Source organism: Bolinopsis microptera, chromosome 11 (genome assembly GCF_026151205.1).
Source record: "Bolinopsis microptera isolate Bmic1 chromosome 11, MBARI_Bmic_1.0, whole genome shotgun sequence".
NCBI lineage: Eukaryota > Metazoa > Ctenophora > Tentaculata > Lobata > Bolinopsidae > Bolinopsis > Bolinopsis microptera.
Window position 1 is genome coordinate 19640136 of NC_087082.1, and position 16235 is coordinate 19656370.

A 16235-nucleotide genomic window follows, 5' to 3' on the forward strand; every position below is an offset into this window, starting at 1 on the left:
TTATCAATCAATTAGTTACAACTAATATCCATTAGATGATCAACAGAGAAGTACTCAACTGTAAAGTTTATGAAGGAGCAAACATTGTCTAAGAGAACTACTCAACTGTAAAGTGACTGTAAACCTCTGTCTAACATTGTCTAAGAGAACTACTCAACTGTAAAGTGACTGTAAACCTCTGTCTAACATTGTCTAAGAGAACTACTCAACTGTAAAGTGACTGTAAACCTCTGTCTAACATTGTCTAAGAGAACTACTCAACTGTAAAGTGACTGTAAACCTCTAACATCGTCTAAGAGAACTACTCAACTGTAAAGTGACTGTAAACCTCTGTCTAACATTGTCTAAGAGAACTACTCAACTGTAAAATGACTGTAAACCTCTGTCTAACATTGTCTAAGAGAACTACTCAACTGTAAAGTGACTGTAAACCTCTGTCTAACATTGTCTAAGAGAACTACTCAACTGTAAAGTGACTGTAAACCTCTGTCTAACATTGTCTAAGAGAACTACTCAACTGTAAAGTGACTGTAAACCTCTGTCTAACATTGTCTAAGAGAACTACTCAACTGTAAAGTGACTGTAAACCTCTGTCTAACATTGTCTAAGAGAACTACTCAACTGTAAAGTGACTGTAAACCTCTGTCTAACATTGTCTAAGAGAACTACTCAACTGTAAAGTGACTGTAAACCTCTGTCTAACATTGTCTAAGAGAACTACTCAACTGTAAAGTGACTGTAAACCTCTGTCTAACATTGTCTAAGAGAACTACTCAACTGTAAAGTGACTGTAAACCTCTGTCTAACATTGTCTAAGAGAACTACTCAACTATAAAGTGACTGTAAACCTCTGTCTAACATTGTCTAAGAGAACTACTCAACTGTAAAATGACTGTAAACCTCTGTCTAACATTGTCTAAGAGAACTACTCAACTGTAAAATGACTGTAAACCTCTGTCTAACATTGTCTAAGAGAACTACTCAACTGTAAAGTGACTGTAAACCTCTGTCTAACATTGTCTAAGAGAACTACTCAACTGTAAAGTGACTGTAAACCTCTGTCTAACATTGTCTAAGAGAACTACTCAACTGTATAAAGTGACTGTAAACCTCTGTCTAACATTGTCTAAGAGAACTACTCAACTGTAAAGTGACTGTAAACCTCTGTCTAACATTGTCTAAGAGAACTACTCAACTGTAAAGTGACTGTAAACCTCTGTCTAACATTGTTTAAGAGAACTACTCAACTGTAAAGTGACTGTAAACCTCTGTCTAACATTGTCTAAGAGAACTACTCAACTGTAAAGTGACTGTAAACCTCTGTCTAACATTGTCTAAGAGAACTACTCAACTATAAAGTGACTGTAAACCTCTGTCTAACATTGTCTAAGAGAACTACTCAACTGTAAAGTGACTGTAAACCTCTGTCTAACATTGTCTAAGAGAACTACTCAACTGTAAAGTGACTGTAAACCTCTGTCTAACATTGTCTAAGAGAACTACTCAACTGTAAAGTGACTGTAAACCTCTGTCTAACATTGTCTAAGAAAGTGCACCACCAGCCCATGTTTAACGTTTTGCTTGTTAATACATCACAAATTCTTGGCTTTGTGCCAAATTCTTGGCACAAACTCATACAGCGTATCGGAGTAAATTAATAAAAACACGTTTAACTTTTTAACAGTAAATCTGAGCGGTGCGTTTAATTGTGCACAATATGTAGCTTCTTGGTGATTAGTCGCCACATTGTCTCTGTGACGTCATGATGATGATCATTAGCTTGTTCAGATGGGTGTGGTTAACAGTCGTGCTACTGTTATAATGCAGCTAACCGTTACCTAGCAACTGTAACTGTTACTGTTAGGTTCACAGACTCTTCAAGTCTGGCGTGATCATGAAGAATATAGGAAATATTTTATTAAAGTCGTCAAGTCTGGCGTTGTAATGATAAATATACAAAAAAGGATTTATTAAATCGACAAAGCACAATACTAATAGCAGTGATATAGTTTTATCCTCTCTACAAAAAGAGTTAAATATTGCCTTGCTTCTCACATAAGTTAAGAAAATTCATTAAAAGGTTTTTAGTTATAATTAGTTATCCATCCAATAGACTTGCGCTTGTTTCTCATCGTGATTTGTGACCGCCAATCATAATCTATGAAAAAATAATAGACAACAAATATTGGAGAATGAAGTACTTTAATAAAACAAGACTATACTATATTTAAAGATACGTCAGTTAGCACTGAACCGAGTGGAATGGAGGAACCTGTTACGCCGTACAAGGGATGTGTGATGCAGGCCACTCCAACGACTAGGAGGAGACCTCTTCATGTAGCATGCATGTATGTATGTAGTTAAATACAAATGGACGAATGAACTATTGGAAATTATTTGATTATTGATGAAGATGTTTTTGAATGCAGCTCTAATGATTCAATTCATCAGTCATATTCTTTTTGATCCTTTCAATAAAGATCGGTTAGATATTAATATTGTTGGTTTGTTGGTCCCGTGAGTCAGATTCATTATATCAGGAATATTAGCTGCACCCTGCAGCTTGCAACAAATATTTCGCCATCAGTCGCATTGTTATTTAGATTGTCAAGCAGTTCCTAATCCTATAAAGTTGCCATGGCAATAACTGCAATCGAACACTGAAGTGAGACGTCGCGACAACAAACCACTTAACAATGACGATAGTCGTTGCACGTAGGAGGACCTCGCCGCTTCGACGCGCCGCGCAAACTATCATTCTTACTTCGCATCGAGATCTTTGCTCTGTTAATTCGCAGAGCAACAATCTGGAAGGGTAATTGACATCGTCAATAATATAATAGTCGAGACAGTAGCTGGTACACCAATACATAACAACCAATAATCTGACAAGAGAAGGGATGGTCTTAATTGAGGTAGTTGTTTGGTTGTATTGAATGCTTCGTTTATGATTCGTCAATTCCAAACAACCAATATTTATATTTCAAATATAATGTTGTATGAAGATTACTTCAGTTTTATTGCCATGGCAACTTCAGCAGTAAAACCTGCAGATCCTCCGCTTAAAATCTGTCTTCTTGAAACCACCAATCAAAGTGCTTAATGCTTTAATGCACTAAATATTAATATTGTATGAAGTGTCGATTTTAAATGAGGAAGCTTCCATAATGCTTCGTATATTGAGAAAACCAATTATCAATTATCATATTGCAATATTCACCACCAAATTGACTGTTGACAAGAAATGATGCAGTCTTGCGATCGAATTTTACTTGGATCCTTCGTTTATATTTTGTCTATTAAAAATAGCCGATCGTATCGCAAAGTGCAAACATTAAACTGTCAAGAAATGGTGGTTTGTCGGGGAAGTTATTACATGAAGGCTACTTAATTAAACAAATCCTTATATATATATTAGTTAATAATAATATATATATTAGTTAATAATTTATTAATTTGAGACAACCAAAAGCATTGCAAAATAAAATCGACGAGATCTATTTATAGCCTATAATCGGGGTTGTGCAGGCTTCGTGTCTAATAAAGAGAGTGGGATTATCAAATCTCAAGTTGATTGAAATGGTTTTATATCATTAGATAATAAACAGTTTAATATTTTTAATATTTTAGGTTTTGAAAGAGATTTGTAATTTTAAGTAAGGTTATAACTAATTTATAGCAGGGGATAAAGTAAATTGGAGTTAAATTCTTCCATGACAATCAAGTAGTCAGTTACTCGGATCGAAGGTAAATTAGAAAAATGTATTAAACTTAAATGCAGCTGCACTGGGAAGTGATTAAGTTCAATTTTATTAAGTTGATTAAGTATAATTTTATTATATTATATTAGGACCAAAATATGGGTGAGCTACGAAACTGAGGGGTTCATAAAAGACCAACATGGAATTTCCATTTTGGGCATGGTATTCGAACAAATAACGACACTGACAGTGCCAGTGGAGAAGCAAGAAACAAAATAGCTACAAGACAAATTACTCTGAATCTCACTTTCTTAAGGATTTTTACTTGATATGTTAACATAATCTCCATTTGATCAAGCTTTATATTTAAGTATTTAAGTCTTCTGCAGCATTTCAGGAAGTCGTAAAACCACAAGTTAGCAGCTTCTTCAAGTTCATATCTTAGCACTCGGGACGAAAAAAACTGATCACGCGGCAATTTGGTAATCTAGCTAGGCATATACTTGGGACACACCTGGGATACACCGGGGGCACAAAATTGAATTTCCTGGGGCACACTTGGGGCACAGTTGGATTACCAAATTGCTGATCACGCGACTCTAAACATATTATGATCATAAAAGTGGAATTATTATTTCCACAGTAACTTTCGTTAAGTTATTTAAGTGGGTTAGATATAAAAACGTTGCTTCGCAGGTTCGAATTTTGGTTATACTTATAGCCGCGAAATATTTAAACATAATGAGTATCCGTTTCAGATCACAGTACAATATGAATATGCTTTATAATCATAATTATTAGATTGGATCTAGCTGACATGATTTTGGTGTGAGCATAGCCTTGAAACGTTTCACAAATAAATTGTAAGAAATCATTCCGAGTACGCGGCTACCTGCTACATATTATTATAATACAATTAGGTTGAATACGTTTTTATTTAATTATTTTGGTTGCGAAATTGATCAATCCACTTTGCTATGCCCAGGTCCCCGCCCTCAATTGAAAAATATAATTGAATTTGATTCGTAATCTAACTACCTTACTCGGGAATATTATAACCGGGATAAAGTGGTGGGTTTTGGAAGATTCCGCCATATTTTTCCCGGTCAAAAATTTTACCAGTCATAAAAAAACCCGCCGACTCAGATAATAGGGTTCCAAGGGGGTGGTGATCATCATATTTTACCTGAAGTCTCATATATGCTAGAGAAGACTTTTGAAGCAGTGGATGGAGGGCTGTAACTTTATTGGCGGTTGCTACCATAATTTCGGTATAAAAACCACAATTTGGTTATAGAGATCAGATTTCAGGGTGGACCACATCCCGCTAGAAGTGAGTAAACTGTGCCACTATTTCATGGTCCACGGTGGATTGATTACTGGAACAGTTGAAAATGCAAAGCCAAGACGTTCCCCAATACCAAGCGGTGGGCAGGAAATTAAGCTCCGGCTGACCTTCAGAGCAGTAGCCCCATTAGCGGACAAAATGAAAGTCTTGTTAAGACAACAATACAACTTCGAATTTGACGGTCAGCAGCAGGGGGATATCAATAATGATAATGGAGGTGACATTAGCGATAATGAGAATGAGAATACGCTTTAATGAAGATTTGACTTATTATTGCTTAGATTTATTTTCCTTTAAATAGACGTGTCTTTTTTTTCTATTTCTGAGTAATATCAATAACTGTAAATTGAAATAACTTCTTTAACAAGTAACAAAAACAGAAATTTCGGTTGAAAATTTGTTGACCTCTGAAAAAAAAACTTGAAAGGTCGGCCACCGGTAAATACATGACCGGGATAATTTGGCGGGTTTTGGGAAATTCCGCCATATTTTTCCCGGTCATTAATTTTCCCAGTCATAAATTAACCCGCTATAATATTCCCGAGTAAGGTAGCCTTAAAATGAGTTTCATGTGAGTATAAGTTATAACTACTTCCCCGAAATTGTGCACTAGACTTTTACTCAGCGGATTTCCGATATTTGCATTTTGCATTTATAGTATATACCGATAGCATTTATTTGCATTTTATTTCATGGCACTAGACGTTCAATTGACGCGTCGATTGACGTAAATGTCTGGAAAGGGCCCATAACTCTCCAGGGAAGCATTTTTACCCTACGTCGTGACTCGTGGGGGTGATTCGGAATCAGCGTCCAAAAATACACCGATCCTTATTGCTATCATTCCCTCAGGGCCTTTTCACAAAAATGTTCTTAAAATTTGGGCGAGCGATTTAGTGGGAGCGTAATTCATCAGCCCTTTGTTGGGTTACAGCCGTGGTTTCATCTAATATAAGTTCAGTTATACCTGATCCAGTGACCCCCGGCCCCCCCCCCCCCCCCCCCCCCCCCGGTGAGTTGCACAGAAAACAACAGTCAGAGTCAACACAACGAAGCCGTAGATAGGGTCACGCCTCCTATAACATAGGACAGTATCTCAGTCACTACTACTGTATAATGCATGTCACCTGTTATGTACCAATACCATGATCTGCAACAAATTTGCCGAGACGATCAAAATGAGAGTTCCTTCATTTGGTAAAATGAGAGCTCTTTCATTTGGTAAAATGAGAGTTCCTTCATTTGGCAAAATGAGAGCTCTTTCATTTGGTAAATTTGTATACAACGGCACAACGCTTGTGCTCCACTGATGAAATGAAGGTCCTATTGGGCAAAACGTGATCACGTGGTACTACTAGTAGAGTAGTAGGGCAAGGTAAAAGTGGCCCACCCAAACACCCTTTTTTAGAGATTTTACCGACGTATCCTCTAAAATCACCTAATTTGTTCAATTTTCGGCGAGGGGCGCCAACAGGCCGGGAGAGGGCGCCAACAGTGGGGCGCATTTTCGGCGAGGGGCGCCAACAGGCGCCACTGAAGGTGGGGTTAACACTGCTAAAGTTGCAGGATTTATATAACATTATAAGTTACGTCATCTTGAAGGTGCGAGAATTAGTGCACGTATGAGAAGTGCACGTGTACGCGGTTTGGTACTTACCAGTCTAATTTCAACACTGTGTTTCATGTTTTACGCTGCCATAAAAGGAGAATCAAGCACATGTTGCTAGGTAACGGTTAGTTGTTAGGTAACAAGCACATGCGCAGTGACGTGCACATTGTGCACATGTGCACGTCAATAAGGCACGTGTTTGAGGGATATTAAATAGTTAAATGAGATTGAGCTTGTAAGTCTCCGAGACAAATACCTCCGTTGAGTTTTGACAGTTAAATTTGCACGAGAATTATATGTTTGCTACCATGTATCTGGTTCTTTAAATGAAATCTGTGAGCGTGATTAAGATTAGAAGATTTGCTGCTGCGGATAGCAGTATTAGGCTGGTCACTAGATATTACAAAGGAATGAGGACAGGAATGCTTAACATCGCAAAATTACTAAACTCAGGTCTGAGTGTGAATACGGGTGGCACCTGCAAGAGTGTTCATTAAGCATTTGGAGTTCTGTAAAACTGCAGTTACAATTGTGCTAGAGTATTTTTAGTATATACGATTGGTATCAGATCTATATCCCTACATGCTTCCAAAATTTGTAAAGCCGTAGTACTACAAACAAACAAACAAACAACAAACAAACAACAGATATTACTAAGGAATGGGGACAGGAATACATCGCATAGTTACTAACGATATTAACAATTTACTGGCTTCATGCAGTATAAATAAACATCAGAGTTTGGTCCCGATAGCTCCCATTTTATTAACTTAATCGAAAATAAACTGAAAATAAACTGAAAATAAACTGAAAATAAACTGAAAATAATAGCATAGAACGAGATGGAAGAGAATATTAAAAACTACCGTAGTCCAAAAATACATGCTGACGTCATTAGCAAATGCTGACGTCATTAGCAAATGCTGACGTCATAAGGAAATGAGAAAACGGAACACTGTCATGTCAGTGCAACAACAGAAAAAGAAACAGCTATCCTATTTCAGCTACGATTAATGATGAAAGAAATAGCCCAGTTGTGTAAACTGAATGTATACATTTATACAGATAAGCAGAATTATTGAGATAGCGAAACACGGTTCGGATGATAAAGGTCGGTTATTGAAGGTTATTTAAGGTTGTTTAAGGTTATTTAATGTTATTTATGGTTATTTAAGGTTATTGAAGGTTATTTAAGGTTATTTAAGGTTATTTATGGTTATTTAAGGTTATTTAAGGTTATTTAAGGTTCACCACGTGTAGATGGTCACTCAATTCACTTATTTGGGTGCCAAAATTACATCGGATGGCAAGATCGATAAAGAAATAAGTGTCAGGATTGGAAAAGCAACCGGAGCTTTTAACCAACTCAATAACATTTGGAAGAATAAGAACATAAGCATTAACAACAAAGTGCGAATCTACATCGCAGCTGTTCTTACCATTCTGACCTATGGAAGTGAGATATGGAACACGACTCAAGTGCAGACAAGAAGATTAGAGTCTTTCCATCAGTACTGCTTACGCAGAATCCTGAGAGTGAGGTGGTTCCATCGAGTAAGAAATGAAGATGTTTTAAGAAGGGCTTCAATAACTGCTCTTACTGACATAATAGCAACAAAACGGCTACGTTGGTTTGGACATGTCAGTAGAATGCCTGAAGATCGGTTACCTAACTATCTACTTGAATGGAAACCCAAGCATGGGAAACGATCAAGAGGCAGGCCTAGGAAGAGCTTAAATGATGTATTTATTGAAGATGCTGAGCAGAGATTGGATCGTAATGGACTCACGATTGATTGTATGAGAAGATTGGCTGCAGATCGAAAAGGATGGAGAAATATTACCCGCCGAAGTTGTATAATACAAAGTAATGACGCAGATGACGCAGACTAATCCTTTTGGATGGAGATCTCGCCATGGAATTAAACTGGAATTAAACTGGAATTAAACTGGAATTAAACTTAAATAGTCAGAGGGAACACTAACGAACCCGTCGTGACAATACATCAATGAAATAAATAACATAATTATAAAAAAATCATAAATAAGACCCAAAACACGTAAAAAAAATTAACTTCACTACAATCTGTACGAAAAGGAAACAAGATCAAATATAATAATTTAACCGGATTAAAGTGGGTAATGCACCGATAAGGTAATAAATTAACATGTAACATGTAACGTGTAGATGGGTTGTAAAGGATTGCGTACCGACCATTATGTAACAGAAATGTAAGGGCCGGTTGATTTATGAAGGCCAAATAGAGCTGAGGTAAAGGGTTGGATAATATAGAGTGCATGATTTATAGCGTACGTGGAATGGATTAGTGCCGACTGAATCAACGCTGAATTAGGGCCGTCTAGACTCTAGTTATTATAAAGGACATTAGAATTAGGAGAGAAAACTGAATTATGCCCCGATTAGGATCTGACAAATTTGAACTAAGTGTTTATTATTTGGATTGACTAGCTATAAATATAATAGGGGTCTGTCGAGAAAGGGCCGCGAACGTTCCCCGACAACCATGCGCGGCAAATTATTGAAATCTACATGAACTGAAGAAGAAAAACTGCAGAAGAAAAACTGCATAAGAAAAACTGCAGAAACCACAAAAAACTTGATAATATCTCTCAGTACGAAGCAGACTACAGCAGAGTTAAACACAAAATACCCTACAGTTACCATGGCAATAGTTGCCAAGTCAGCACTATATACAAGGAGGAAAGTGCTACTCAAGATCAACGTACAGTTACCACGACAACGTTACCACACGACAGAGCATGCAGTAGACCGCATTAACCTAGCAGGGGTGCAGTAGGTTTATACTCCACAACAATAGTTGGCAAGTCTCCGCTTCCGTGCAGAATACAGGCAGAGACCATCAGCTCGCAAGTTCACGGGAATTGTCACTTGATACCCATATAAGGGCATAATGCCTATATAAGGGCATCAGTGACTACCTTATATGGGCATTGATGAACTTAGATTGACCTTATATGGGCATTGTTTTAGACGAAGTATGCAAGTATGTGAGTATGTGTGACAGGATGGCTCTTCGTCCAAATTGTTTAATGCAAGGGGTGCAATTTTTCGTTAGTCGAAAACTTAACTAATTAGAGCAGCGGTAATAAGAACAAATAAAATCTAGTTTGAATTCCTCTCAGCAACAAGTGCAAATCAATAAAACTTATTCTAGCAGACAGCAAGTTGCGGTGAAAATTACAGAATGCGGGGTTGGCAGTTTGCCAGCAGCAAAACATGTGCTTTAAAATACTTTAATCCTAATCTAATAAAGTATTATAAATATAATTCTGATTATTATATTATATATACGCAGACCAATGGAGCAGTGGGTATTAAGTTCTGGTCTACAATAGATTAGAACAGCAGCACATGTATTACCAACTGCACACAACACACACCACTCTTCTAATATTTCAACAAAAACCTTAAATACAACCGGAGATTACGGGGGATATTAGATTAAAATGCGATTAACACTTTTGCCGCCCTTTTTACGTAGAAATGCATACTTGTGAAGACAGGCACGAGACACGGGACACGGTACACTGTCGCACGATAGAGCCCGGGCAACACATGACACAGGTGTCAATATGGCAGTGTTTCCTAGTACTATAGCTGCTGTAGACACAATGTGCGGGTATTCAGGTAACTAGCCGGGGTATACAGGGGTATGATAATTATGAGGAATATTCCGGGTATATTCCAGAGAGAGATTGTATAAAAGTGGGTATCACAGCAGACTGACCAGTACAACTATTTAATTTATATTATATATAATATTTAATGAGCGTAATTTATACAAACCTTTGGAATAAACCGCGCTACCGAGGCCTCCCAGTCTGTGTTTATAGAGGAGTACACTTGGCAACTGTATATCTAACACCCTATCTAACACCCCTAACTAACACCCCTAACTGTATATCTAACACCCTAACTAACACCCCTATCTAACACCCCTAACAGTATATCTAACACCCCTAACAAGGATAATATTGTATTTACAAGTTCTGAGTACGGAGGGGAAATGTGGAAGGAGATCTGGGATGAAATGTAGTGAAGTAGTAACTAATAGTGTCTTATTAGAAATATGTGAGGAATGGGAGTTGAAACCTGTGAAAGGTTGTGTGTCATAAGATGTTGTATGTTCGGGTGGTACCATGATAGCATAAATACCGTTATATTAAAATAGTGTTTATTGTTTATTGTGCTATATATAAGTTATATATTAACTTATATTATTACGCAGTAAACAAAGTAGTACTACAAGAACTACTAAGACCTTGAAGTTGAAATCTTATAAGAAGACAGGTATGTGAGAGCGCGTGGAAGGGAGCAGTCTTCATCTTAACATGTTATAAATAAGTTGTAAAATTGAGTAATCATACAACTGCACAAAACTACATAATGTTAATTAATTAATTATTAATTAACTAGATAATGTTAATGACAGATCATAGTTGACAGTTGACGGCACAGAAAAAAAAAACCTCTTATACAACAGTTAACATACAGCATCTTCAGGGAAATAATGAGGCAAATTCCGATCAAAGATCTAGACGTAAAATTCGTTAATTTTAAAACTTTAAAAACACAGTGATTTACTCACGGAACTCAGAGCAGCCTGCTGCCTGGAGAATCTCCAGATGATTACGTTTCCTAACCATGGTTCTGGTTTGATTCTCCCTGCCACGCATCGTGTCTGTACAATTACAGCGACATTTCTCCTAGTAATACTAATTACTAGCAGTTTAACTATAGGGCGGGGCGCTAGGTTACGGTAGTCATGGCTACAGTAACCAATGGTTACGGTGTGGAATCAAGGAAATAGTTACAAGTTTATACACATCATGCTTTCTCACCATGTGCTGCCCCCAAAAGCAGAAAATACGAGGTTCAATAAGCATGCAAGTATTTCAGGAATTACACGAATAAAATAAACGTTTTGGTAAGGAAAAAGGAGCAATGGTAAATATAAATCTCAAAGATGGTAAATCAAGAGCTCAGAAATGGTTCGCTTCCGATCGATGCAATTCCTCTAAGGTAGAAGAATTAATCTCTGACAAATTTGTTGACATAAAAAACTGCTTTCTACCCTCAACAATATTTACTAATCTCATCCGTACCATCTAGCTAGGGTCTAAGATGCAATATAGACTGTACGTGGTAATATTGATAGATCATTCGTATAAAAATCAAATATATTCGGATGAATCCGTCCTCAATATGTATATATGGTAATGTAAAATGTCTCAACGATAATAGATTATATCAGGACTTATGTCTCATCGAAAAGAGATTCTCTTCATAAATCGTGCATCAAAGATTAATGCTTTTATTAAAAAAATTTCCTCTCCAAAATGTCTTCTCTGGAAACTAAAATGCCAACAGTAAGACTGCAGTGAAGATCACGAGTACAGGACAGATCACCGTTTTTAGGGAACTACTTTTACTTTCTGGTAGAACACACTTCCCTGAAATTATACACTTAATCAGAAAATAGAAATAGATAACAATTCAGAGCAGGATGTGATCAGCTGAAAAAACCGTCTGCTACGAAATGGGTTATTAAAACAAATCCCCCTCCAGGAATGGTTAGTCTGTTTAAGTCGAGTAGTGCTATTAGGTCTCATTTGATCATTCTCTTAAGAAAATGTCCTATTTTTTCCGAACAGACTCAGTAATGACAATGTTCTAAGAAGGTAAATTGAAATTGGCGAGGTAAAATAAACAGTGTATCAGTAGACAGACTCCCGAGTGGTAACCATCGTTCTGGAGACAGTACTCTGGTTTCATGGTGTTAGAAGGCACACACCTAACAACACTTTAACAACACCCTAACAACACCCTAACAACACCCTAACAACACCCTAACAATACTTACCATCGTTCTGGAAACAGTACTCCGGTTTCATGGTGTTAGAAGGCACACCCCTGACAACACCCTAACAACACCCCTGACAACACCCTAACAACACCCTAACAACACCCTAACAACACCCTAACAACACTTACCATCGTTCTGGAGACAGTACTCTGGTTTCATGGTGTTAGAAGGCACACACCTAACAACACCTTAACAACACCCTAACAACACCCTGACAACACCCTAACAACACCCTAACAATACTTACCATCGTTCTGGAAACAGTACTCCGGTTTCATGGTGTTAGAAGGCACACCCCTGACAACACCCTAACAACACCCCTGACAACACCCTAACAACACCCTAACAACACCCTAACAACACCCTAACAACACTTACCATCGTTCTGGAGACAGTACTCCGGTTTCATGGTGTTAGAAGGCACACCCCTGCTCTTCATGAGGGAGGCAAAGTGAGACAGCCTTTCTTCCGCTTCCTCCCAGGATCCTACCTCACCCGCCTTACCTGAGATTTTTGCATACGTTATACACTTGTATATTTTTTGTGCACTGAAAATACTGGGATATCAGATTTGTTTATCGACTGATTAACTATCAAGGTATTGGTTTGCAGTATTCTAATTTAAGAAGACCTCCTCAATATGTCCCACCTTTAGCAGGGTTACTCCAGAGTCTCTCAGCATAGGCCCAGGTTCTAGGGAACACCTTGTAAAGGTTCTTCGTTAAAAACTATTAATTATCAATATTATTTCAGAATATGAGTATGACGTAGAAATGTCGATACGTTATTCAGCTATTTATTTCCATTAGAATCTGTTTTCACTGAGTTAAAAAAACAATCAGAAATTTGAATGAAAGAACCACCTTGTAAAGAATATCACTGTCCGAGGTTTGTTCTGTCCACATGGCCGTCTCTCCTCCTAGGATCCTGGTTAGATATTATCTACATCAGGTTCATTAAACAAGTTTGAGAATATATTTTCGAACAATTGTGAAAATGGGTATTTTCGTCGGTTCAAGTTCAGGTGGAAACTGGAATGGGCATATTTTTTTGTACAGCGCTAAATTAGTGAGATGACTGACAGGACAAAGTTGAGGAACCGAAGCTATGTTTCCTGTACAGTTAACCCAGACACTGAAATAACAATTCTTTACTTACAGTTCCTTAGCTTTAACCTCAGTTATATCCACTCCTTGTTCTTTAATCCACTCTCTGGTATCACTCATGTAAACTTGGTGCCAAGACTTGAAGGGGGAGCACCAGTTATTAGGCCCTGTAACAGAAACATTAGGGAGGGGGACAGGTACTGTAACAGAAACATCAGGGAGGGGGAGGGGGACAGGTACTGTAACAGAAACATAAGGGAGGGAGGGAGAGGGAACAGGTACTGTTACATAAACATCAGGGAGGGGGAGGGGGACAGGTACTGTAACAGAAACATCAGGGAGGGGGGACAGGTACTGTAACAGAAACATCAGGGAGGGGGAGGGGGACAGGTACTGTAACAGAAACATCAGGGAGGGGGAGGGGGACAGGTACTGTAATAGAAACATCAGGGAGGGGGAGGGGGACAGGTACTGTAACATAAACATCAGGGAGGGGGAGGGGGACAGGTACTGTAACAGAAACATCAGGGAGGGGAGGGACAGGTACTGTAACAGAAACATCAGGGAGGGGGGAGGGGGGACAGGTACTGTAACAGAAACATCAGGGAGGGGGGGGGGACAGGTACTGTAACAGAAACATCAGGGAGGGGGAGGGGGACAGGTACTGTAACAGAAACATCAGGGAGGGGGGGGGGGACAGGTACTGTAACAGAAACATCAGGGAGGGGGAGGGGGACAGGTACTGTAACAGAAACATCAGGGAGGGGGGGGGGACAGGTACTGTAACAGAAACATCAGGGAGGGGGAGGGGGACAGGTACTGTAACAGAAACATCAGGGAGGGGGTGGGGACAGGTACTGTAACAGAAACATCAGAGAGGGGGAGTGGGACAGGTACTGTAACAGAAACATCAGGGAGGGGGAGGGGGACAGGTACTGTAACAGAAACATCAGGGAGGGGGAGGGGGGCAGGTACTGTAACAGAAACATCAGGGAGGGGGAGTGGGACAGGTACTGTAACAGAAACATCAGGGAGGGGGAGGGGGACAGGTACTGTAACAGAAACATCAGGGAGGGGGAGGGGGGACAGGTACTGCAATAGAAGCATAAGGGAGGGGGGGGGGACAGGTACTGTAACAGAAACATCAGGGAGGGGGGGGGGGGACAGGTACTGTAACAGAATCATCAGGGAGGGGGAGGGGGACAGGTACTGTAACAGAAACATCAGGGAGGGGGAGGGGGACAGGTACTGTAACAGAAACATCAGGGAGGGGGGGACAGGTACTGTAACAGAAACATCAGGGAGGGGGGGGGGGGGGCAGGTACTGTAACAGAAACATCAGGAAGGGGGACAGGTACTGTAACAGAAACATCAGGGAGGGGGACAGGTACTGTAACAGAAACATCAGGGAGGGGAGGGGGACAGGTACTGTAACAGAAACATCAGGGAGGGGGAGGGGGACAGGTACTGTAACAGAAACATCAGGGAGGGGGAGGGGGACAGGTACTGTAACAGAAACATCAGGGAGGGGGGGGGGGACAGGTACTGTAACAGAAACATCAGGGAGGGGGGGGGGGGGTGACAGGTACTGTAACAGAAACATCAGGGAGGAGGGGGACAGGTACTGTAACAGATACATCAGGGAGGGGGAGGGGGACCCGGGACAGGTACTGTAACAGAAACATCAGGGAGGGGGGGGGGGGACAGGTAATGTAACATAAACATCTGGGAGGGGGGGGGGGACAGGTACTGTAACAGAAACATCAGGGAGGGGGACAGGTACTGTAACAGAAACATCAGGGAGGGGGAGGGGGACCCGGGACAGGTACGTAACAGAAACATCAGGGAGGGGGAGGGGGACAGGTACTGTAACAGAAACATCAGGGAGGGGGGACAGGTACTGTAACAGAAACATCAGGGAGGGGGAGGGGGACAGGTACTGTAACAGAAACATCAGGGAGGGGGGGGGGACAGGTACTGTAACAGAAACATCAGGGAGGGGGAGGGGGACAGGTACTTTAACAGAAACATCAGGGAGGGGGGGGGGGACAGGTACTGTAACAGAAACATCAGGGAGGGGGGGGGGGGGGGTGACAGGTACTGTAACAGAAACATCAGGGAGGAGGGGGACAGGTACTGTAACAGAAACATCAGGGAGGGGGAGGGGGACCCGGGACAGGTACTGTAACAGAAACATCAGGGAGGGGGGGGGGGGACAGGTAATGTAACATAAGCATCTGGGAGGGGGGGGGACAGGTACTGTAACAGAAACATCAGGGAGGGGGACAGGTACTGTAACAGAAACATCAGGGAGGGGGAGGGGGACCCGGGACAGGTACTGTAACAGAAACATCAGGGAGGGGGAGGGGGACAGGTACTGTAACAGAAACATCAGGGAGGGGGGGGGGACAGGTACTGTAACAGAAACATCAGGGAGGGGGGAGGGGGGACAGGTACTGTAACAGAAACATCAGGGAGGGGGGACAGGTACTGTAACAGAAACATCAGGGAGGGGGAGGGGGACAGGTACTGTAACAGAAACATCAGGGAGGGGGAGGGGGA

The 16235-nt window shown here is 40.3% G+C and overlaps 1 protein-coding gene across 1 annotated transcript in view; it reads right to left on the reverse strand.

Moving 5' to 3' along the window:
• Positions 1–11671: 11671 nt before the first annotated feature.
• Positions 11672–16235, reverse strand: part of LOC134822809 (chitooligosaccharidolytic beta-N-acetylglucosaminidase-like) — a gene marked incomplete in the record, with an annotated part of 941725 nt that continues 937161 nt past the window's right edge. Inside the window, 5 exon segments of the mRNA XM_063834075.1 lie at positions 11672–12154; positions 12946–13071; positions 13217–13271; positions 13431–13494; positions 13726–13840. Of these exon segments, the coding sequence (XP_063690145.1) occupies positions 12057–12154; positions 12946–13071; positions 13217–13271; positions 13431–13494; positions 13726–13840 (458 nt within the window).